This window comes from Callospermophilus lateralis, chromosome 1, assembly GCF_048772815.1.
Source record: "Callospermophilus lateralis isolate mCalLat2 chromosome 1, mCalLat2.hap1, whole genome shotgun sequence".
Classification (NCBI taxonomy): domain Eukaryota; kingdom Metazoa; phylum Chordata; class Mammalia; order Rodentia; family Sciuridae; genus Callospermophilus; species Callospermophilus lateralis.
In genome coordinates, this window is record NC_135305.1 from 8,651,516 (window position 1) to 8,676,340 (window position 24,825).

General features: G+C 46.3%; 1 protein-coding gene across 1 annotated transcript in view; it reads right to left on the reverse strand.

Annotated features, from left to right (window-relative positions):
* Positions 1-24,825, reverse strand: part of Cntnap2 (contactin associated protein 2) — a 1,322,317-nt gene that overhangs the window by 225,007 nt on the left and 1,072,485 nt on the right. Inside the window, exon 16 of the mRNA XM_076852920.2 lies at positions 5,604-5,774. Coding sequence (XP_076709035.2) covers positions 5,604-5,774 — 171 coding nt within the window. The remainder of the gene's footprint in view (positions 1-5,603; positions 5,775-24,825) is intronic.

A 24,825-nucleotide genomic window follows, 5' to 3' on the forward strand; every position in this document is an offset into this window, starting at 1 on the left:
CCAGCCAATCCCCTTTTCTCCCATGTCTCCAACCTCTCCTTTTTTTTTTTTTTTTTTTTTTTTGCCAGATTCTTCTTGTGCCCATGTTCAAATCTCTGCAGTCTTAAAACAATAACAAGAACAATAAACACAACCCCCTTCCCTGGAGCTCCAGTGACTGTGTTAGGATGGCCTTGGGCCTGAGCCTAAGCAACTCCGTTTTAAAAACTCCAGTTTGACCTGCAGTCTCACCAGGCACACCCACAGAACCCTCCAGCATGGCCTCAAACAAGTCACTTCCCCTCACCCTTGGCAGGCTGTCCTCGCCCGATAAGAGGGAAAGGCGAGAAGATCAGGGTGGAGACCATTAGACCAAATGTTTCTGACCCCAGGGTAAGTGATGTCACAGAGAAATCCAGTTGTAGCTGATAAGGATTGAAAGGGGGGTCCAAAGTCCCCAAATTTCGTATAAATGATAGAGCAAATGAGCAGGGATCCAGCCAGCGGAAACAAGGATGCACTCGGGCTGGAGGCCAGATGAGGACCTGACATCCCATCACTTGTCATCGTTCCTGAGCCTCTGCGTGATCCTCACCGCTCTCAAACTCTACAGCCTCATCTGGACCCTGGTGAGAGCCGCAACTCCCCCCTAGGACCCCCACCTCAACCGGTCCTCCACGCCAGGAAAAGCCTGATGACCACGGTCTGAGTGGATGGGCATCTGCTGGACATAAAGCCTAAGACTTAAGACCTTTAAACTTGGCATGCAGAGGGAATGTCTGTCATTAGCCTTTCACGATTAAGTGTGTTTTGCAGTGCTTAAAATTAATCTAGAATTGTTTGCTGTGAATTAATTAATCTAGAATTGTTTGCTGTGAATTAATTAATCTAGAATTGTTTGCTGTGTGTTGATTATGTCTGCTGCAGTGCCCAGCATTAAGGATTGCCGTTTTCTTGATTAAGAACCTGTAGAGTGAAACTGTGTTGAGTAACCTGAGTGAATAAAGCATTGAAAGGGGCAGAGGCCTGTGGACATTCTTTATTTCTCCCCTGGACCGCATGTGTTGCAGTTTTACCCTCTGGCGTCAGACTGCCTTACTCCTTAAATTTTTTTATTGACCTTTTTGTCTTTGTGGTGCTGGGGACGGAATCCAGGGCCTGGCACATGCTGGACAAGCTCCAACACTGAACTACGCCCACCGTCCTTAATTACTTTTTGGAGGGTGACCTTCCCATGTTGAGCCCAGTGGTCACTCTATGTCCTTGTTTTAGTGACCTCTCGGCAGTACCTGACACTCTCTTATTCTTCTTGAAATTTCCCCTTCACTCCCTCTCTGGGACCCCTGTCTCCCTCCCTTGAAATGAAAAACCAGCCTCTACCTCAGAGCAAAGCCTGTCCAAGGAAGGGACACGACCTTAGTCCTTGGAAAGACCCACAGAGCACTCCTATGCACATATCCACCCTGCTGAGTTGTTTATCTACAGGAGAGATCTGCTGGGCCAGGTGTCCCTGACTCAGTCAGGCTAGGTGGGGATCCATAGCAGCCCCCTAGCAGCCCCCAATCAGCATGAGACAGGGAAATACCTGGGATGCCAGATGACCCTCCCAGTAGTTTATGGTGTTGGGAAACCATGTAGTTCAGCATGTACACCCCTCTTGGCTTAAACCAATCAGTTCAAATGAATACCCCTTTTGTACTGACCGATCACCCCTACCCAACTTGTTCCCGCCAGTGAATGTGCTAATCATGTTTTAGAGTTGTTATTTGATTTTCCCGCGGTGTGTGATGATTTGCTATGATGTATGTGAAGTCCCTGCCTTCTCCAAAGAATGTATAAAAATGCTGCAAACCCTGGGCTCGGGGCCTCTCAGCGTCACCAGTTGCTGTGTGTGTGCGCGGAGGACCGAGCTAGCTCGCAATAAACACCTCTTTGCTGCTTACATCAATCTTGGGTCTCTGGTGGTCTTTGGGGGTCCCGAATTCGAGCATAACAGAAGCCCATCTTCTAACCGCAGTTCTCCCTCCTCATTTGACGGGGGTTTTCATTCTGGGGCTTCTCACTTTTTTCTCTGCCCTTTTGTTTTGGGCAATCTCCTCCATGCTCAGTGCATCAGATTCTTCTTCCCTGGGGGTGATAACTCCTAGTCGCTATTTCTAACAGCCCTCTGCGGGCTCCATGGGACATTCCGCCTGCTCAGGAGGTGCCTGCCTATTTAGGCCCTCGGTGGCCGGTGGCCACGGAGGCTCTCACTGAACTGTTCAGAATGTTCTTTGCCCTAAATACCACCCTCCTGAGGGAGAAGTGCCCTGCCCCCACAGCATCAGAAGCAGAAAGATTAGCTTCATTCTAGGTCCTTCCATTCAGCTTCCGGCTGTGTTGTTGAAGACCCGGGAACCGGTCCCTCTGAGTTTCACGTGCATGGCTTGCCTGCTGTCTCCCTCTTTCCATTCTCCCGCTACTCCCTTCATGCAGCCCCCTTGGCTCCTGGTCTGCACTGTGGCTTGGATGGGTTTGTCCTGCAGAGGTTGGTGTGGTAGAAACCTGGCTCCTAGTGGCAGGGGGAGATGCAGTGGGACCTTCAGAGGTGGGGCCTACTGGGAGGTGCTTAGGAGCCTGAACCTGACCCCTCTGTGACTGGCCATTTGGTCACATGCTTACTCAGGCCTGCATGGGTAACCAGCACCACAATCCACTGCGAGGTGGTGGCGTCGAGGGGGGCCTCACATGGCAGGGCCACGCCCAGGGGACTTGCATCCCAAGCTGTGAGCTCAGTCACCCTCTATCAAGTCAGGCTGCTTCAGGCATTGTGGTATGGCGACAAGAAACCGACTAACACATCCGGCTGCCGGTCTTTCTTTGGGTGAACCTCATCCTGTTCTGCCCCAGCTCACAGTATTGTGAGGATTGAGGAGACCCTGGGTGCTCAGCTGCTCCTGTCCCCCAGGGCCAGCTCTGCCCCTCCTTCTGCACAGGGGCTTCTGCACCTGCAGCATCCCGCGTTTTCAGCCCCTTGGTGTGTTACACTGGAACTTCCTTCCTTCTCGATTCCTGTTCTTCCCTCACCTTCTTTACCTTCCCGACTCCTGCTCATCCATCAAAATTTAATTAAAGCATCACAGTCCCTGGGAAGCACCTGCTGTCACTCCAGTCAGGTTTGAATATCCCCCTTGGCACCCAGGCCGCTCTCCCTGTCTGTTGTGAGAGGCAGAGTATTCTAGGATGACTCTAGGACAGACATAAAACATCTGGGGTGGAACGCCAGCTCTTCACTTGTGCACTCTGTGACCTGATGGGGTGACTTCCTCGCCCCGTAACCACTGATTTACTTGCCTTCTTTCCAAAACAGACACATCTTTGAGGTAAAGAGACCATGTTCGATTTGACTATGTTCCTCAGCACCCACCACAGTGGCTGGGACATAGTAGACTCTCAGTAAATGCTCACTGGACAAATGACTAGTAACAAGTGGGATGCAAAGTTAGAATTTTACTTTTGAAGTATGCTAAGGGGGAAGATTGCCCTAATTTTATCTTGCATGTTTTTCTGCCTGCACGTAAGATGTTGGTGGCATCTCATTAACTTACTGTACACAGGCTCACTGTTCCCCAAATCAAGAATCTTCCATTCTCGACAGAAGGGCACAATGTAGTTAATTAACAGGACTGCGATTCTGGAGAGCAACATGCAGGCAGACACTGTGACAAAATTCCTTTGAGACACACGTAGAGAGACAAAATCTGAATTCCTATCACAGAGATATCAGAAAGCCTAGCAAACTAAAGAGCGGGGGGGGGGGGGGGGAGACAGTTTACAAAAGTTTGACAGCAGAAACGACCCTTCCTGAGCCCTCTGCCAGCTAGCCACTACTGGAAGAGCAGAACACAGGGAGAAGTGGGCCGGGAGGGACCCTGGTGGGCAAGAGACAGAGTTGCACACTGTGATCGGCGGCATGTTGTTTTTTCACATCTCTTGTGAAAGAAATCGAAAGTAAAGGACAAAGAGGATTGAGGCTCCCTCCCCCAAATGATAGGCCAAGAGGACACAAGCAATCAGCCCTCAGACCCCTCTACCTCAGAGAACTTTTGACCCTGTGCTGATGGACATCTTTGCTCAGTAGGGCCCCACCTGGCCCAGACTCACCATGGCCTGGGCTTCACCTGCTCAGAGCTATGGCTTTCATTAGAGCAGAACATTCCAATCCTACACTGAGCCACCAAGGTCATGTTACCCCAGCTCCTTCCCTTACAAGAAATCCTTCCTTCCTTGTCTTCCCCCAAGCTCCCTCTCCAAGATTCTTTAAGATCCCTGACCCCTTTCCTACAGACCTCTTGGTACCCTACCTACCCAAATCCCCTTCTTGACAAACAACTGGTATAATCCTTCCCACTTGTGGTTTCTGCCTTAAAAGCTTGTTTGAAACCTGTAGATGGTGGAGCCCACATTCGAGACAGCATATCCTCAGGCCCCCTTTCAATTTGATCTGGCTTAGCTCAGATCTGCGATGAGCAACTGTGGGAAGAGAATTCCAGCAGCTACTATATGCTGAAACAAATGCTATCATAAAAACCTGCACAAATTAGCATCCCCATTTTACAGTTTAGGCAACTGAGATCCAAATAGATCATGCAATTTACACAAAATTTGAATTTGAACCTGAGATGCCAACTCTAAAACTTATTGCCTTTCTGCATATCATAGTCTATTGTTTTCTAAAATAGAATCCAATGAATTGCAGCAGAAAGATGTTTACCCGAGAATCTCTTTTTAAAATATCATTTTGCATAAAAATATTCCATCAGATAATACTGGGAAATGGATTGGGGTCATTCTTGCATGAGACCCTGTAGCTTAAGCACTCAGGTAAAGGGGTCGGGAGGCAGGCAGGAGGCTGAGGTTCTGTGGAGGGAGGAGGTTTGGGGTGGGGTGGCAGGCATAGTCTGTGATCTTGTAGACTCTGACTTACTTCAGTAGGCAGGGGACCTGGCATCTGTGGCTTGAAAGTTCCTAAAGCTGATCTTAGGCTGTGGGGATATCAGGACCCTGGCAAAGCAAGAACTGCATTTCTCAGATGCAGCAAACACAGCTCTCCCACAGAAGCCAGGCCTCCTCTGGTCTTGGGAGTTGAGGTCAGCGGAGCTGAGCTAAGCAGCATCTGATCTGGGTCTGCCTCTGTTAGCTTCTGTCTCCTTGGCTAAATAAATCCAGAATCAACACTTTTACAGGGTGTGTGGGTGGGGGCTTCTTTGGGAAAACTGCATACTCAGCATACTCTTTATCATTCCTGTGTTCCTTTGTGTTTCTCAGATTGCTTCATACACTCCTTTGTCTCCTTGGGAAACAACCCATTTTAAAAAGAACCACACGTGTGTGTGTGTTGTCTTCCTATGACATTAGGGCGGCGCGTTCTCCCTGGTCTTCCTGAAACTGGGTCCTGGTACCTCTGCCTGCACCTGCTTCTTTGGGTGTGTCCCAAGGACAGGGCTCAGGTTTGGCCTGCACCTTCTGGTCCTGCTCCTGGAACAAGGGCCATCATGTTCCCCGCATGGCACTGCACATTCTGGCCTAGGACCCCGAGGCCACAGAGGGGCTCTTGGTGCATTAACAAGAGAACCGATACTCACACTTCAGCTCCAGCTTGATGAAATCTGTGTTCCCCAGATTTTCCAGAAACACTCCCCGAGGGATTAAGGTTTTGAAGTAGAAAGAAATGTCAGCGCTCGTTTCCCCTTGGAAAGTGGAGAAGTGCAGGTAGGATGACGGGTTTGGGAACGAGGCGGCATTCCAGTAGTTCCCTGTGGAGAGAAAAGAAAAATCCAGGTTGATTTACACCTTGATGAAGGTAATCACACGAGAGAGACCCATTTCTTGAGCTTAACCAACCACTATCAGCAATATCCTCGTTTCCCTCATCCTGTTGAAAGAAGTTCACCAAATCCCCACAAACATGTAGGTGTCTATAAAATACTTCATGTTTGGTTTATGTATATTACTTAAATTTCAACATATAAAATGTATACACAGTTAAAAACATGCCAATATAATAAATTTATATAAAATAAAATAGATGAAATATTAATGTCTATAAAATACTTTGTTAACAATTGCTAGCTGGGGCTCCTAACAGGGCAGTCCCCAGGGACTCTAGGTAGTCGACACGTAGAGGGATGAAAGCCAGAGAAGCCCCTCTGCCTACCGTATATGGTGAGTAGATGGAGGCCGTTTTGAATTTGTGCCTATGGCTGGTGGTTTTGGTCTGCTGCAAGAAGCGTGGGGGCTAGATCAAAGGATGATAGAAGAGGAAATGGAGGTTTGGTCTCTATTCCTCCTTCTCATCCACCATTGCCCTGGAATAATCAGTGCCGGCTTCTGCATCAGCAGGTGCTCAGACACCGGGCGCAGGTGCTTCAGGAATATAAGTGGGGAGCCCAGAAGCCTTCTACTTAGGACCTGAGTAAAAGGGAGAAATGATTGGGCTGGGCTGGGGCAGTTTCCATCCTTTCCTGTTCCAAGCCTCAGAAGTGAGTTGCCTTAAACAGAAAGAGTGAGTCTTCCCTACCCAGCTCCTCCTTGGGAACTCGGGGTGCAGCTGGGACTGTGGGGGGTTTGGTGAAAAGGAGAGTGGAGAGTTGAGCCCACCGGAGGCTCACCGGAGGCAGCCTCCACTCAGGAGCTCCAGGGGAAGACAAAATGTACCCACCAACAACCTCCACCCATTGTCTGACAGTGTAGTCACTGTCCCCAGCGGTAAAACAATTCCCAGGGCAAAATCAGAACACCACACTGGACTACTCAGGTTCCCCCAGAACAGATGGACCAAGGACTTAGTAGAAGACCATGGCTTGGCTCTCCACTGCTCCAGGAAGAAGTCCCATTTAAATGAGCACATTCAGCATCACAGTTTAAGACTAAGTCACACGGGCAGGTTTTAAAGCAGTTACCAAAGGCTTGGACTTCAATAGTAATTCCAAAGTGTTGTGTTTTTTAAAAATGATATTTGCTGTATCTTTTCTTCAAAGAACACAATGAATGAAAGTTCACTTTATTAGTTTGAACTCATATACCCTTTCTTTTATGAAAATTATGTACATATGCAATATTAAATTCAAATACCATTCTTAAATAAGAGTAACTTTGTGTTAGTACTGTTACGTTAAAGTCATAAATTTAGATAAAACATATCTTTACTCTGAATGTTAAAATACCTTCTTATTGAATTAATGTTGTTTTTGTTTTTAGAGACATCTGGGATATTGGGATATCTCAATAAATGTGGGTTGGTTCAAAGACAAATACGTGATGGGCACCTTTACATTTTAATGAGTTTGGTTGGGCCTCTGTGGCTCCTGACCCAGGCAGCACCAGGCTGCAAGTGATTAGCATTTTTTTTTGCACTAACAGGGAACGCAGGCGAGGGAACTTGGGTAAGGTGTTTGTGGGATAAGGCACAAAGACAGGGACACATGGGTGTCCATGGAGATGGGTTCCAGGACCCCCGATAGATACCAAAATCCTTGATGCTCAAGCTCCTTGTAGAAAGTGCAGAAATATTTGCATATAACCTTACAATGTGTGTATTACATCAGCTTTGGAAGACTTATAATACGTAATACAACACAAATGCTATGAAAATAGCTGTTATACTGTAATGTTCAGGGAATAATGACAAGAAAAACATCTGTATGGGTTTTGTATAGATGTGATTTATTTTTTAGAAATTATTTTTATCTGCATGTGCTGAATCCTTGGATTCAGAACCTATGGTTGTGGAGGGCTGACTATATTTCCTTGGTTAATATAGAAAGTTCCTGGTTATCGGGAAAAAAAAGAAGTTCCTAGTTGAAGTGAGTTGGTGGTTTCTGAATGTTCAACTTAAGTTTAGTTTTGCTATTTACTCTGGATTTGGTCTGGGTTTGTATGGACTTTGTACATTTAGGCCAAATTGTTGAATTTACAGACATAAAGTTGTTCATAGTGTTTTTTTTCTGGGTCCTGGAGGTCAGCAGGCAGTTCATACCCAGCAAGATCTCTGTAAATGTCTGGACTAAGGTAAACACGGTGGTGGGGCTGACTGCTCTTGAGGTGTCCCAGAAGTTTCAGTGCAGTTTTGAACTTTTTTTTTTTTTTTTTAACTGCAAAATCATAGCTTCCATGGAGCGGGTGGAAATAGGTTATTTTCTTTTGGAGAAGAAGACGATTGTATGATATTGGGTAGGGTGATGATGGGAAAGAGCAGGTCTTCACTACCCTCCTTCTGGTCAGCATCTGATTGCCTGTACAGCAAGAGAGGCACAGGCTCACCTTTACCAGCTGCCTAGAAACAAAGTCCTCTTGAGAAAACCTAAATCAAATGAGCAACCCTCTCCCCCATCAGAAAGTCCCAAAGCCTACAGGGAATGAAGATGAGTCACTTGGGGCCAGAAGGAGTCTGCACATCCTAATTGGGTGAGAGCCCTTGGAGCCAGCAGTGATCAAAGTCCTCAGCCAGCCTTCAGCCTGAAGCAAAGCAGTTCTGTCTCTTTAGGCTGGATCCCCAGGACAGGAATGTAATCAACATTTTAAAGTTTCAATCCAATCAAGTGCATTCTTATTTTCTGAGGTGGTGATATATTAACAGAAGGGCAGTTGTCTCAAATGATTCTAGAAACAGGAAAGCTAAAAGTAAAACATGCCAGTATTTATTTGAGGTCCAACGCTAGTTATTCAGAAGGAAATATCTCCAGAGAGGAGAAGGGCGGCTCCATCAGTTATTCTACTTTGATGAAACATCTCTGTGGACCACGGTTCCATTTGTTCTAATTCTATCCTCACTAAGCAACTTCAGTTTAATCTGGTTTCTTGAATGGACCCCTTCACAGGCAATCATGCTTTGCACCAGAGGCATGCTTACTACGTGATACCATTGGAGTTGTTGCTTGTGAGTTGTCCCAGACCTCTGGGAAAGTTTATTAAATCCAGATTCTTGACCAGCAATGGCGAGGGCTGCACTGATGGTATTGGAGCTGAGGTGTCTACTCTAGAGCTCCTGGAGAAGAGCCACTGAGGCACGGGATATTAGACTTTCCATTTCCATTTATCTTTAAAAGCTCATCTTTTTAAATGTCTATTTTAGTTAACTTTAAGAGGTACACAGTCTATGAATCCAGTGGCCTGTAGATGGAATTGATAAGTGAGCATGCTCAGTGGGGTGTGACCTTACGGGCTTGTAATGAGTAGTGTATAAAGAAAGAACTTTGGATGCTGCAGAATCGGGTTAACCCTCTCCAAGCCTCATTCTGAAGAGGCTGCTGCCCAGTTGTTGGATTTTTTTGGTCATAACAATAATGCAAGCGCTCCCCCAGTGCACTTGCACTTCCAGAAGCATGGAGCTTACAGCATTAATATTGTGGGTTTCCATTGCTCCAAATGACAGTGAGCTCCACAAAAGCGGGCTAAAACCACTCCATCTCTGTAACCTTTGGCCCCAGAACATAGTGCTCAATAAATAATTGTTAAATAAATAGATAAGTGATTGGTTGCTCTTCTCATTTATGCCCAATACTATTCCATATGCAAAGTCTTCAAGGGACAGGATGTGCTTTATGGTAAAGCCTGAGTATTGCATGCCTGAGCATGGAAGATGCTAGATAAATATAAATAAAATCTAATGCCACTTTAGTGCCTGCAAATAACGGGACACTGCTTCCACTAGCACACCATAATTTTCCTCATCCATGACTTTATTTCTATTATTCCCTATAGACCTCATTGAACAATGCCATGCATTTGCAAGACCGATGGTCTCATAACCTTAAGGTTATTGAAATAGCTGCAATTTGTACTTGCGATCAAGGTCAGTGCTATGGAGGGTAAAGCACATTGGATGAGAATACCAAATTGGAAATAAGAGACTCCCTGTGGGGCAGGGCTTGAGTGACAGCAGGTGGCAGGGACTGAGCCAGTGTGGACAGACAGAAGGAGGCAGGTTGGAAACCGAGAGGGAAGACATGATACAGAATAGAAATGACTGTCTGAGACTGTAAGAGTCAGTCAACAGTAACAGAATCCTGAGGCAGGTGGAAAGGCTCAGGGACCCTGGCTGGAGCAAGAGTAATCAGAGCTTGGCAAGATGGTTGGGAAGACATTGAAGGCTCTTCGAGCTTAAGAATGAGATAATCATGAGAAACTTTTTAACACATTCTGGACAAGGCCAGACTTATCACATGTGGCAAGAGGTACCCGAGAAGTACCTCCAGCTCAATGAGCCAGAGTGGGCTGGGACCACACCCCAGGCACAGCTGATGCTCAGCCACACTGCAACCCGTGGTGACCATCAACAGAAAGCCCCTGTTAGACGTTCATGCAGACTCGTTAACAGCCACTTTCTCTAGTCTGACCACTGATTACGTGGTATGATATTCCAGCTTCAAAGTTTCTAAGGATAATTTCTAATGGACAGCATTTAATTTTTGAGTCTCATCTTCATTGCTCACATGGGTACCATTATGTCTCACGGTGCCACAGGACCACAGCCACCCCAGTTCCCTGGTCCCCCACCTCCCCCTCTCATTGCTTAGAGACAATCCCTTCTAACATCTTTAACTCTTTAGCTGAGCCTCTGTATTTAAAAACACTTCTGTAGGTATTTATTAATTCATCGCTTACAGACATTCCCTATTGATTTTCTGGGATGTGAGGTCTGGAGTTACTTTTGCAGACCTGCCTCCCTCCTCCCTTTTTGATATTCTCTCTCCAAAGGGCCCCAAATCACAGACTTTTGGTGATATTGAAATTCAGGATTTATATTTTTAGGACTAAAATTATTATTCAGTAATGAGCCAGGCAGCAAATGCACATTTCTTTTCGGTATGATTTTTGTTTCCCTAGAATCAGCGATTTTTGTTTTGCTTTGTGTAGTTTCCTGCGAACCTGCCGTGGATTCTCGCCAGATTCTCCAACAGTGCTGTAGAACCCTTCTGGAACGTGTCCACGGTTCCACGCCCCCGTGATCTAGCAGTTGCGCTGTGTCCCCGGGCGGGGCCTCCACATCTCTCTTTCCCACCTGATGGCTGCTTCTCGGGGTCCTCACAGCCCTTGTCCTGGGACCCGTCTCTCCAGTCTCCCGGGACTGGCTTCTGCTGCTCTTTGGGATTCAGTCTTCAGGCTTTCCGGTGTCCCGGTGTCCCCTGCCTGGTGCGCAGCCTCAGTTCCCTGCATTTGCAGAGAGCTCCTTGCACAGAGGGCTACGGAGGCCACTTTCCAAATCCTTGTCCTTCTGATGCCTCGTTCTTCTGCTTTCACACCTAACGGAGAAACTCCGTGAAGGAAGCTGTCAACCTGTCGGGTTGCTACGGAGGAAGCAGGAGCTTTCTGATTACTGTCCCTGGAGGGGAGTGGAGATACAGATCTCTAAATTTTCTCTCTGGAAAATTTCAGGATTTTTCTTTAACCTTTTAAATGGAAACTTCACATGATGGGTTTGGTGTGGATCTTTTCTGCCACATCAGGTCTGGGACCTGAGTCATTACTTCTCTGACCCTTCCTTCTCAGACACCTATTAATTTTAGATTTGTCTTTATTTCCCTTGCTCATTTTCATTCCTAATATCGATCTTTTTTCTTCATGTTCTGATTCCTTGGGCATTTCCTCAGCATTATTTCTACCCACCCCCCTACTGCTTTTTAATTTCAGCTACTGTATTTTTACTGATAGTCTCCTTTCCACAGCATCTATATATTTTTTTGATGTCATATCTCAGTACCTTTTCTCTCTGAGAATATTAATCTAATTTTCAAGGGTTTTCTGCTGTTCTCCCAAGCTCTCTTGCTCCCGTGGTTAGTTTTGGGCTCCTCTCCAAGGCTTCCCACCTTGCCCCCAATGGTGGCTGAGTCCAGCCCCTCCACTCCCCTCTGCAGGCAGGTTCTAGGAAGCTGACCCACTAGGGTGGAGTGTCAAGGCTGGTGGTGGGTTTGTTGGCTCCTGGGCTTCCCTCCAGCAGGGAGAGTGCCTTATCTTCTCCAAGGTTCCAAATGCCAGTGTCTGTGAGATTCTTTGGTGACAGATCATTCAATTTCATGCAAAAAGAATCCTCTAATTTCCCCACAGGGAGCGTCTGGTGGTCAGTGTTCTGGGAGCTGAGTGGAGGGAGATGAAGGGGAGGCTCAACCTTACTGTGAATATTTCCACATCTTTTCTCTGTGTTTACTGAGGGTTTCACTCCAGTTTTCTTTGTGCCTGGGGTCGGGAGCGTAAACCCCAGTCTCTTGCGTGGTAGAATAGGAACCATCACTGCAGGTCAGAGGAAGGGAGCCCCGGGGGGGGGGGGTCTGGTGGTCTGAGTGACAGGTGTGCAGGCTGCTGGAGCCCTGCCCTCACCGCCCTTTACTGCCTAGGCTCCTGCACCACTTGAAGCCTGCAGCTCACCTCTCAGGTGCCACCAGCAGTCTGGTTTTCCCTTCCTGCCAGTTATGAGGCAGCAGAACTTGCGATGTGCCCCAGGCTTTTGTGGAGAAGGAAGAGGAGACATAACAGAGGAGGTGGTCCCCATCCACGTGGGAGCCACACAAGCAGCCCAAGGCATCGACAGTGGTGTTTGTGTGGCTCCCACGTGGATGGGGACCACCTCCTCTGTTATGAGGGGGGAGAGCACAGGAGGTGCGGTGGGAGGGGTGGCGGGAAGCAGGTTCCTGTAGCTGCTCTGGCCTGGCTGTCCCTTGCTCCGGGATCAGATGATCTGGTTCCCATCCTTGGCTCTACTACCTTCGTCCACCGGGTGACTTCAGGCAGCTGACTTGACCTTCCTGGATCTCAGTTTCCTCACTGGGGCAGTGGAATAACCAGGCGCTCTTTCACAGGGTGTGGTGAGAATCACAGGAGGCAATTAATCCACGGTGCTGTGCACAGAGCAAATGTTCAGGAAGGGCTATCAATCACTACTAAACTGATGACCTTTGCTGTCACTGTAGTCACCCTATACAGGAGTGTGGCCAAGGAAGTGCAGCTGGACTGAGAGGGAGGTCACAGTGGCAGCTTCTCCAGCTGGCCGCCATACAGGGCTCCCATCCGCGTCCACCTTTCCTGGTCATCCTCGTTCATTCCTGGCTCCCCAGTGACCGTCTTTCAAAACTGCTTTGAATTTTCTTGTCTCCTCGATGATTTTATAAAAATTCCATTCACAACACCTGAGTGGGAATTATGACTGGGTTCTGGCAAAGTGTTACGTGGTTTTGTGGAGTGGCCACTAAATAAAAACCTGCTACAGAGGAGTAGCCAGGGACAACTGCAGAGCAGACTTGGCAGGAGACGTGGGCCTGGCTCCTGCTGTCCTCCTTGCCCAGTGGAGGGGAGAGTGATCAGGGGATGGGGGGAGGCAGCGGCTGGAGGAGTTTGCACTGGGCCTAGGAGGAGCGGATTGCATGAGGGTGCTCTGGGCAGTGGGGCTTCTGGGGAAGCTCAGGCTGTTAATGGTCTTGTCTTCTCCCAGATTCAGTAATTTTCCCGGCCACCCAATGGCCCCATAGTTGGAGTGTCGTGAGAAGCATATCTATAAATCTTCTTTGAATGGCAAGCATTTTCCAATGTAAATATCAGCTTGGAAGAGACTAATTACTCTAAAAATTATTAGTGACCCAGAGGTTAAAATGTGAGTATTCTCTGAGTAATGCAATGAGTTTCCCATCGTTTAGTCCGGGCTGAGTGCTGTTTACAATAAACTGGATGACTTCATTTGTATGCAGATTTGGGTCTATTTGTAGAGGTTTCCCTATGGGTAGGAAAAAATTACTGTCTTAATTAAACCTTTTTTTGTACATTCGGACTAGGAGAGAGCAGCTTTGTTGAGCACTGAGCCTCATGTTACTGGGCAACTAACTTCACAATGGAGGACTTCAAGTAAGGTGCTGCCCTTGGATGTGAGTCGGCTGCTTCTCTGCAGGATTTTATCCTCGCCACTGAGCCTTTTCTACAGCTTCAACCCAAAAGGATGATACTACAAACTTGTGGGAGGAGTCAACATTTTAAGTCGTTCATCTGGTGTCTCTCTGTGATTCGGTTCTTTTAGGCTAGATGGGGATGGAGTCCCAGGGGAAAAGAAGATGAAGGTGGAACTCTGAAGGTCACGGTGCTCTGAACACTTGCTAAAGTGTATGAGTGGACCAACAGCAAGATCCAATAAAACTGAGTTGTCCGCAGGCAGTCATGGAAACTATCACAGGTCAGGCCTGTTACTGGTGCATTTAAATGTAAATGTGCATTGAGGTAATTTGACTTCATTCTGAATGCTTAAAGCAGTTCTGTGCTCTTGGATGTAGTGGGGGGGAGCAGGTCTAAGTTTTCTTATAAAGCTCTTGGGCCTACCTATGAGGTCCCTACATTTCCTCAAACTTTCCTTATTGGATTCATTAGTTGTGCACAAGCAATCCCAGGTATGTTGAGGTTTGAGGTTAGCAATTAATAACCAGCAGTGGAGAAATGAAGAACTAGGTATAACGAAAACTTTTGGGTTCCCTGTTTCTCACTTAAAATTTGGTCTTGGGTAAATCCCAAAGGCTTCTACGTGGTTGACTCCACAAAAGGAGGTACTAGGAAGATGAATTATCTCACAGCTTGGCAACACAGAAAATTGAAGGAAGATCTGTTTGATTTTTGAGAAGTAAAACTATGTAGTAGGCCATGCCTATGGATCTTGGAGGTCAAGTTTACCACCGCTACATGCAGGCTGATGAGAAGACTTCACAAGTAGTGTAGCACCCCAATGAGGTTGCCTGGCTTTTTTTTTTTTTTTTAAAAAAAAAACAACAAAAACTTATTCTAATTTGTTACATGTGACAGCAGAATGCATTTTAATTCATATTACACACATAGAGCACATTTTTTTTCATATCTCTGGTTGTACAGTGAGCTAGGAATGAATAATTTGACTTTTCTCTTTTCCTGACCATTTTTACCCATTTCTTGATTTCTAATACTGACCACGGCCTAGTAATTTCCAAATTCATACATGCAGCTAGAGCTCTATGATGAGTTTAAGGTTAAAATATGCCTTTCTTGCTGAACAGATAGCTCAAACTCAAAATGTTTGCAAGTGAACGTATTTGTCTTCCAAATCAACTCTACCTGGAATATTCACCACTTCAGAAGGTAGAGCTTTTCCCATTCTGTCACTCAAGTCAGAATCGGGGGTCACTTCTGGTACCCAGTCAGCCCTCTGATCCCTTTCTTCCACCGCCAAGGCCAGCATCTCTTGCTTGGATTCTTCAGCAGACCCTTAACTGCTTCCAGGGCTGCTCATCTCAAATCCATCCTTCACACAGCCAGCGGAGCAAGCTATCTAAATGCAATGCTGACCATTCTTCTCTCAGGTGAGCCCAGTGGTCGTGAAAGCCTGCAGAACATATGGCAAGCCCCTTGAACAGCACAGTAAGCCCAGCCCATTCCCAGCCTCGTTTTTCATGAATGTCAGAGAGCAGAGATAATGTTTTCTTTATCTCTCTACCAGAAATAGCTAACCTAACCCATGGGTATTCAATGTGTTCCTTGAATAAGTAAAAGAAAAGCATGTTTTAAAAAAGTAGACCACCAATAGCCCCATTACCTGTTACTGATATTCATTGACAGGACCATCCACAAAACCACCTTTGGATAGCTTCAGAATCAGAGTTATGGAGCCAACGAGGACAGAAGCTCTTCCAGGTTTGACCTTATTTATATAACTTTGAGGCACATTTGATGATTCCGTTCTCAGAGCTCTTTTATGCTGCCCATGCCCCTTGCAGGGGTCCACCCGGGGGTAAGGATGGTGGGAACCAGCTCCCGAGGAGGGCCAGCCATGGGGACCTCTGCTTTACAGCTGCAACTGCTTCCTCTTCTCTTTTCCTGTCTTGGTATAATTGTAATTCATGGTCTAACACCGTTAAGTTCCCATTCTCCTGTCCGCCCTGTTGTATTGAAGAATGGCCAGAGACGAACTGTAAAAGATCATGATGCACGGACCCACGCTGAGCCGGCGCCCGGGCCAGGAAGGCTGTAAGGGGAGGAGGCCTGTGTGTATTGATAGACCACAAAACCTCCAGGGCCCCACATCCATAGAAAAACACATTTTATATCAAATCCATTAGGTGAGTAAAACATGGAGAAAAGCCACCCCTTTCAGCAGAGTGACGGATGTGAACACTGGAAACGGCTCAGCTCGCCGGGTAATGGATTGATACGTTCGGTACAATTATGTTACACAAATCAAAGTTTCCTTTTGGTGCTCTTTTCATTACAGGAAATAAAAAGATTCACACATCCTATTCATGATGCCGTGGCTCTCCCACTGAAAACGGTAACGTGATCCCCGACTCTGTGTGCACCAGGAGAGCCTAAGACCGCCCAGGGCCCAAGAGCATCTGGAAGAAGGTCGTGATCCTTTAAAAGCCTCAGTTTCTTTGTAAATTGGAAAAAAAAACCAGTTCCTTCCTCACAGGGTTGTTGGAATGATATAAAGCAACAGCATCACACAGAAGCAGTTTGAAATACTAATGAACAATACAAAGGCAAAAAATTCTGCCTTTAAGTAGAGAAAAATAACAGAGATGTCTATGTGTGCAGGGGCGAGAGTTGGTTAGGATTTTTACAGAATGCCCAATTCTATACTGCTCGCCTGTCCTAGAGAAGAAGATAATCAGTGAAAAAAGGTTGAAAACCAGTTCCATCCCACAGCTAAGAGAAAATGATTTCAGATATAGAAACCAACAGTGCCTAGGACAGGAGACAGATGCCTGGACTTCAAAGGACGCACTGAGGGTCCAGTTCCGCCCTGGGTCCCTCTCCTACGGGGAGTTAGACACAGGGTGCTTTGCTTGGGCCCCCCTGGATTAGGAGGAACTCACAGTGTTAGGAGGACGCTCATCACCTGCCATCACCTAAGTCTGAAAGGAGTCCCATAACTTCCGGCCAAGCCGCATCTCCCATGCGTTGACTTAAACAGTTTTATTCTCAAGGGAAGCCCAGAGCTTGTGTGAGGCAGGACAGGGGTCGACTGGCCTCGAGCTGCCTAAGTGCCCTGGGTGAGAGTGTCACCAGAACAGGCTGCTGGTGGACGTGCCGCAGCGCAGACCCCGGGGCCTCTGCAGAGGACACCGCTGACAGGAGCCTGATGGCCACAACAGAAAAGGCTTTCCCAGCAGAAGAGGCCCCGCTGCCGTCCCAACCTGGCTCCTCTGGCCGAGGACAGTGTGCGTGGTGGCGAGGGGGACAGCGGGTCTGGACAGCGCCACGCTGAGCGGGTGTCAGGGAGAAGATCAGGGTGGGACGCACGGGGGCCCGGGCCTCTCTGTGCTGCTTTTGAAGGTGCAGAACGTGATGCGGAGACTGTGTCCAGGACGTCCTGAGCCTCCACCCCCTGACCTTGCATTCAGAGGAGCCTCAGGCCTCGGGCACGGGGGTGGGGAGGGTGGGGGGAGGGGGAGTTGGGGGGAGTGGGGGGGAGTGGGAGTGGGGGTGGGGGGGGTGGGGCTGCAGGTCAGGAGCCTTGGCCGCCTGACGCGGGTAGGAAGGCAACTCCTCCAGCACCTGGCAGCCGCCGGGCACAGCCGCTCCGAACAGGTGACCTTCTGCCCTTTCGGGCCGGGGGAACCCAGGAGGTCGGGAGCTCAGGGGGAGGGCACGCTGGGCGGAGTCGTGGACCCACCGCATCTCGCCTCTGCAGGACGTTATGGGAAGTTCATGGGGATTTACTGTTTCCAGGACAGAAGGACGTTGACCTACAGATGCAGGGCAATAAATTTCAAGTACATTTAGTGTCGGAGAACGTGGCTTTACGGCTGATTTCAATCCACTTGGCTTTCTCCTGAATCTTCCTCCTTCCACCTGCAGCAGGACATCACACACACACACACACACAGTGCACACACAGTGCACACACCGCCACACACCACACACATCACACATCATACATAACACACATCACCCACACCACACACCATACACACATCATACATGACACACACACATCATACATGACACACCACACACATCATATATAACACACACCACCCACACCACACACCATACACAAATCATACACGACACACCACCCACACGACCCACACACACACATCACACACACATCACACATGACACACATCACACACACCACACACCATACACACATCATACATGACACACACACATCATACATGACACACCACACACATCATATATAACACACACCACCCACACCACACACCATACACAAATCATACACGACACACCACCCACAGGACCCGCACACACATCACACACACATCACACATGACACACATCACACACATCATACTTAACATACACCACCCACACCACACACCATACACAAATCATACACGACACACCACCCACATGACCCCCCCACACACATCACACACACATCACACACATCATACTTAACACATACCACACACCATGCACAATACACACCACATACACATCGTACCTAATATACCACACACAATGTGTACACATCACACACAACACAGGCAATGCACACATACCACATACACCACACACTATGCACACCACACACATCATACATAACACACAAACCACACACAACATACACATCATACACAACACACAAAACACAGCCATGCACACCACACACCACACACATATCATACATAACACATATATCACACACAATACACATCACACAATATACACAATACACACCATGCACACCATGCACATCATATATAACACACCACACATGCCACATATAACACACCACACATAACTCACACCCCACAAACCACATGCAACACACACAATACACAACACAGAGAACACACACCACACACACCACACACACCACACACACCACACACACCACAATATGCCATATACAGCACACACTACACATCGCACACACATACCATACCACACACACCACAATATGCCATATACAACACACTTCACATCGCACACACATACCATACCACACACACCACACACACCATCAGCACATACAATACATCAAATACCTGCCACAGATATCACCATACATACAAACCCCATACACACAACACATACATGACACACACTACATACAGTACACCACAGACCTTATACACACTACACATAATACATCAATACATGCACACCACACCACATACACCATACATGTACACCACACAAGCCACACAGCAAACATACACAGCAATCCCTCACACCCTACCCCCCAACACATGCCAAACATACCACACATCACATATACCATACATACATACATATACTACACACATAAACTCACATCTTTTTAGTTTGATAATTTAATGATTTGGGTGATTTATAAAAGTTTGAAGAGTTTTTAATAGTAAAAAAATGGAAACAACTACAACATGTAAATCTATTATGGCATACATCTGGATAAAATATTTATTTGAATTTAAAATGTAATACAATGTGGCATAAATCACAATATTGAGCTATGTAACTTGTCAGTTGTATGTCATTAAGTGACAAGCTATTTTCAAAATAAAATAGTTCCAGTCTGTTAAAAAGGGTATTTGTGTAAATTCTAGCCAGAACAATTAGGTAAGAGAAGGAAATAAAAGAGATAAAAATAGGAAAGGAAGAAGTCAAATTATAACTGTTTGCTGATGAGTTGATCCTTTGCTTGGAAGAGCCAAAGCCTCCACCAAAAGGCGGTTTGAGCTAACCAACAGACTTGGCAGAGGAGCAGTTTTCAAAACCAACATACAAAAATGAGTGGCTTTTGTACATACCAACAATGAAGCTGCTAAGAAAGAAATCAGGAAAATAACCTGTTCATAATAGCCTCAAAAAATACCTAGGAATAAACCTAACCAAGGAGGTGAAATGTCTCTACAATGAAAGCTATAGAATTTTGAAGAAAAAAATAAAAGAAGACCTTAGGAAATGGAAAGACCTCCCATGTTCATGGATAGGCAGAATTAATATTGCTAAAATGGCCATATAACCAAAAGCAATATACAGATTCAAAGCAGTCTCCATCAAAGTATCAATGACATTCTTCACAGAACAAAACAAAACAATTCAAAACAACAGTCCAAAAGTTCATTTGGAAGAATACAAGACCCAGAAGAGCCAAAACAATTCTAAGCCAAGAAGAGCAATGCTGGAGGCATCACAATACCTGACTTCAAATTATACCACAGAGCTCCAGTAATAAAAACTGCATGGTACTGGCATGAAAACAGATGCACAGACCAGTGGAACAGAACAGAAGACACAGAGACAAATCCTCACATCTACAGGTGTCTGGTCTTTGACAAAGGTGCCAAAAACATACATGGAGAAAAGATAACCTTTAAACTAATCGTTCTGGGAAAAGTTTATCCATATGCAGAAGAATGAAACTAGGTCCTTATTTCTCACCCTGCACAAAAAACAACTCAAAATGGATCAAAGACCTTGGAATTAGGCCAGAAAGTGTGCAACTCCTAGAAGACAACATAGGGTCAACACTCCAGCATATACAGGCACAGGCAATGACTTTCTCGGTAGGGCCTCTAAAGCTCAGGAAAGAATGCTAAGAATTAATAAATGGGACGGCATCACATTATAAAGCTGCTGCTTGGTGGAGGAAACAATAGGAATGTGACCCACTGAATGGGAGGAAATCTCTGCCAGCTACTCTTCCGACAGAGGGTTAATATCTAGAATATATAAAGAACTCAAAAAACTTAACACCAAAACCCCAAAGAGCTCAATTAATAAATGGGCAAGTGAATTAAACAGAGACTTCTCAACAGAAGAAATACAAATGGCCAGCACATTTATGAAAAAATGCTCACCCTCATTAGCAATTCAGGAAAAGCAAATCAGAACTACCCTGAGATTTCACCTCACACCAGTCAGAACGGCAGTTATCAAGAAAGCAAACACAGGTGAATGCTGCAGAGGATGTGGAGAGAATGTAAATTAGTACAGCCACTATGGAAATCAGTATGGAGGCTCCTCAAAGAGTGGGCCTGGAACACCACAGGACCCAGCCCTACCACTCCTCAGTATTCATCCTGAAGGATCAGTCATCTGACTACAGTGACACGTGCACACCCGTGCTTATAGCAGCACAAGTCACAATAGCCAAACTCTGGAATTATCCTATGTGTCCATCAATAGATGAATGATAAAGAAAACGTGATATATATATCACGTTTATATATATATATATAAATGGAGTTTTATTCAGCCATAAAGAAATTATGGCATTTGCAGGAAACTGGATTAAACTAGAGACCATCATGTTAAGTGAAAGAAGTCAAACTTGGAAGGTCAAGGGTTGTATGTTTTCTCTCATATGTGAAAGCCAGAGAGAAAAAGGAAAAGAGAGGTATGTGTGTGTGTGTGTTGGGAGCGGGGGAATCTCATGAAAATCAAAGGGAGATCAGTAGAGGAAAGGGACCATGGGGTGGGAGGAGCAGAGGCAGGGGCAAGTTCTGGGGACTGATATTGTCCAAATTATATTGTTATGTTTTGAGCATATACAGATATGTAATAACAAATTCCATGACTGTGTACATCTATAACATACCAATAAAAATGTGGAAAGAGAAAAAGCATGTGTGTGTGTTGCATATGTGTTTGATATACATATATGTGCGAGTGAGCATACATGTGTATATGAGTGAATACACACACTGTTGTGGTTTAGATATGAGGTGTCCCTTTGTGTGAGACAAAGCAAGAATTGTCAGAGGTAAAATGATTGAGCTACGAGAGCCTTAACCTAATCAGTGGTTGATTAATCCATTGATATGGATTAACTGGATGGTCAATGTAGGCAGGTGGAATGTGGCTCACTGGGGGTGTTCCTTTGGGGTTTATACTTTGTCCCTGGTGAGCAATGTTCTCTAAGCTTCCTGATTGCCATGTCCTGAGCTGTTTCCCTCTCCATGATGTTCTGCCTCACGTTGGGCCCAGAGCACTGGAGTCGGCTGTCTCTGGACTGAGACCTCTGGAACCATGAGTGACAAATAAACATTTCCTCCTCTAGAATTGTTCTTGTCAGGTCTTTTTGTTACAGCAGCAAAGAAACTGACTAAAGCATGCATGTACTCACATGTGTGTATTTGTTTAAGCACAAAGTAAAGGATAACATTCTAGAATTTGATTCACATCAAATTTTCATACTGGCTACTTCTGTGGATGATAATGGATGGAGAATTGACATTGGGAAGGACATCGTTTTTTAATTTTTTTTAAGAGAGAGAGAGAGAGAAAACAAAAGAGAAATAGAAGAGAAAGGAGGAAAAAGAAGAGACCAGGAGGGCTTCTGGAAGGAGAGAGTTTGCCATGTGGTGGATCAGGGTGGAGAAGCATGGGGAGCAGGAGCCAGCAGAAGAGAATTGACAAGGGACAAGGACATTAAACACTTCTGATGTGCTTCCTGAGCTGTGAATAAAGGGTAAATTAAATTTTATTACTTCTGACTATTAGACTATAATTTTAGAGAGGAAGTCCATCTTGGGACCATGCAGATGGGGGTAGAGGAGAGCTCAACTTTCATGTTGGGATTACAGGCCCACGGGCCTCACCCTAAACCCAGACTGCAGTGACGGTGGGGAAAGGGGCGTTCCCACTCATACTGAGGAAGGGTCAGATTGCCACAGTTGGACCGTTCACAGTACAGCCCCGGATGTGTTGATGGGTTCCTATGTCACACACTGCCCATGGGCTACAAACCAGCAACCAAGCAACTAAACAAGCAAGCAACCAACCAACCAACCAACCAACCATCCAACTAACCAACCAACCAACCAACCATCCAACTAAGCAACCAATTAACCAACCATCCAACTAACCAACCAACTAACCAACCACCCAACCAAGCAACCAATTAACCAACCACCTAACTATCCAACTAACTAACCAATGACCCAACTAACCAACCAACCAACCAACCATCTAACTAACCAACCAACCAACCATCCAACTAACCAACCAACCAACTGACCAACCATACAACCAACCAAACAACCATCCAACTAACCAAACAACCATTCAACTAACCAACTTACCAACCAACCAACTAACCAACCATCCAACTAACCAACCAACCAACCATCCAACTAACCAACCATCCATCCAACCAACCAACCAACCAACCAACCAACAGCCAACAGCAAGGCAAAACTTTCTTCTTACAATAAATCCTCACTGGTTAGAAGCAAATCTTCCTTCAACCAACTTACTTCATTAAAATTCTGGACTTTATAATAAAAAATAAAATAAAAAATAAAAAAATAAAAAAATATTGTGGACTTGGCAAAGTGATCTATATTAGCTAAGTCTTTCAAAACCTTCCCAGTGTTTTAGTAGGGCAGTTGCAGGTAAGGCTTGCCTCACTAGGAGTGTATTACCGTCTCCATTTCTCTAGGAGGACACCAAGGCACAGGAGCTTAGCGAGAACACTCATTTTAAACCAAGATGGCCCCATGGCCAGTGCTCTTTCCCTCCTCCACTACTCTGGCAGTTCTCACAGGGTACTCAGCCATAACACATCCCTCTGGACTGATGGCAACTGACACTAGAAACTGGTGCAGTCATGTCTCTCTGGGTCCTACCCTGGGCTCCTCTGACTATGAAGGGGGCCCGAGAAGGTACTTCATTCATCTCTTCAAATTTCAGCTAAGGGAATTGAAAAGGAGGTTGTTCTGAGAGGTTCAGGGAGCCTGGGGAGAGGACAGCCATGTCTGGCCTCCTGTCTTTGCTGAGAGCCCACGTGCCACTCACAGGCAGCCCTGGGCTTCACGGGAGACGGAGCACTGAAGGAACCCCTGATTTTTGTCTCTGTCTCCGATATCATCATATGCCTCTCTCCCTTGTGCACCAGCCTCCTGCCAAGCCAGCCTCTTTGTGCTGCCCACAGGACTGAGCTGGTTCCTGTCTCAGAACCTGCTTGTTTCCCTAGGACTCCTCCCACAGACCCTGTAGGGGGGCTCCTTCTGTCAGGCAGAGGTCAGTCACCTCCCCACAGCCATGGCCACCCATTCAGAGAAGTAGAAAATCTGATCTACACTCTCCCACAGCCATTTTCCACCAATTTCATTTTATAGCATAGATCACTATCAAAACATCTATTCATCTTCACAACTTTACATGTTGCTTATTTGTCCTGAACTAGGCTATGAAGTCTGTGTGTGAAACCACTTTGCCAATTTTGTTCTTGGGTGTGTTTCTGCCACCATGGTGGATATGTTTTCTGACCCTGTTCAGCACATAGTAGGAACCCGCTAAATGCTGAATGAATGAAACACCACGCTGTGTCCGCCAGTTTGAGAGCAGTGGATTGTAGCCAATGAAGCCTTCTAAAGCCCCCTCTCCACTCGAGAGCCTCACTAACTCTCTATTCCAAAGTCTCTGGTACGCCTTGTCAAAGCATTCGATATTTTTTCAAATGACACTGAGCTGAGTTTAAAATACAGAGGAGTTTGGTAGCACTGAGGTGGAATGGCCGGGTTAGTGAGGCCAGTTGTCTAAATTGTTGGGGGGGCTTAGCTTCCTGATACCCTGTCCTCAAAATAAGTTGTTTGAAAATATCCAGTTGAGCCTAACGGCCAGATTTGGATGGGTGACATGGTAAGGGTCCAGCTTTCTTTTAGGAATTGAAGTCTGTGCGGTGATTCTTCTCCACAACATCTACCAAGCCTGACAAGAAGCCTTTAGCAGGCAGACTTGGGCCCACTTCCTGGAGTGTGCACCGACCTGGGGGAGGCATTCTCCAGCTCGCCATCTCTGAGTTGGTGCCCATGAGAGAAGGTCAGGCACTGGACCCGACTCCTCCAGTGTAGACCCCCAAAGCCTGATGCTCATTTTAGTGCTGTCAAGGAATACTGAAATCCT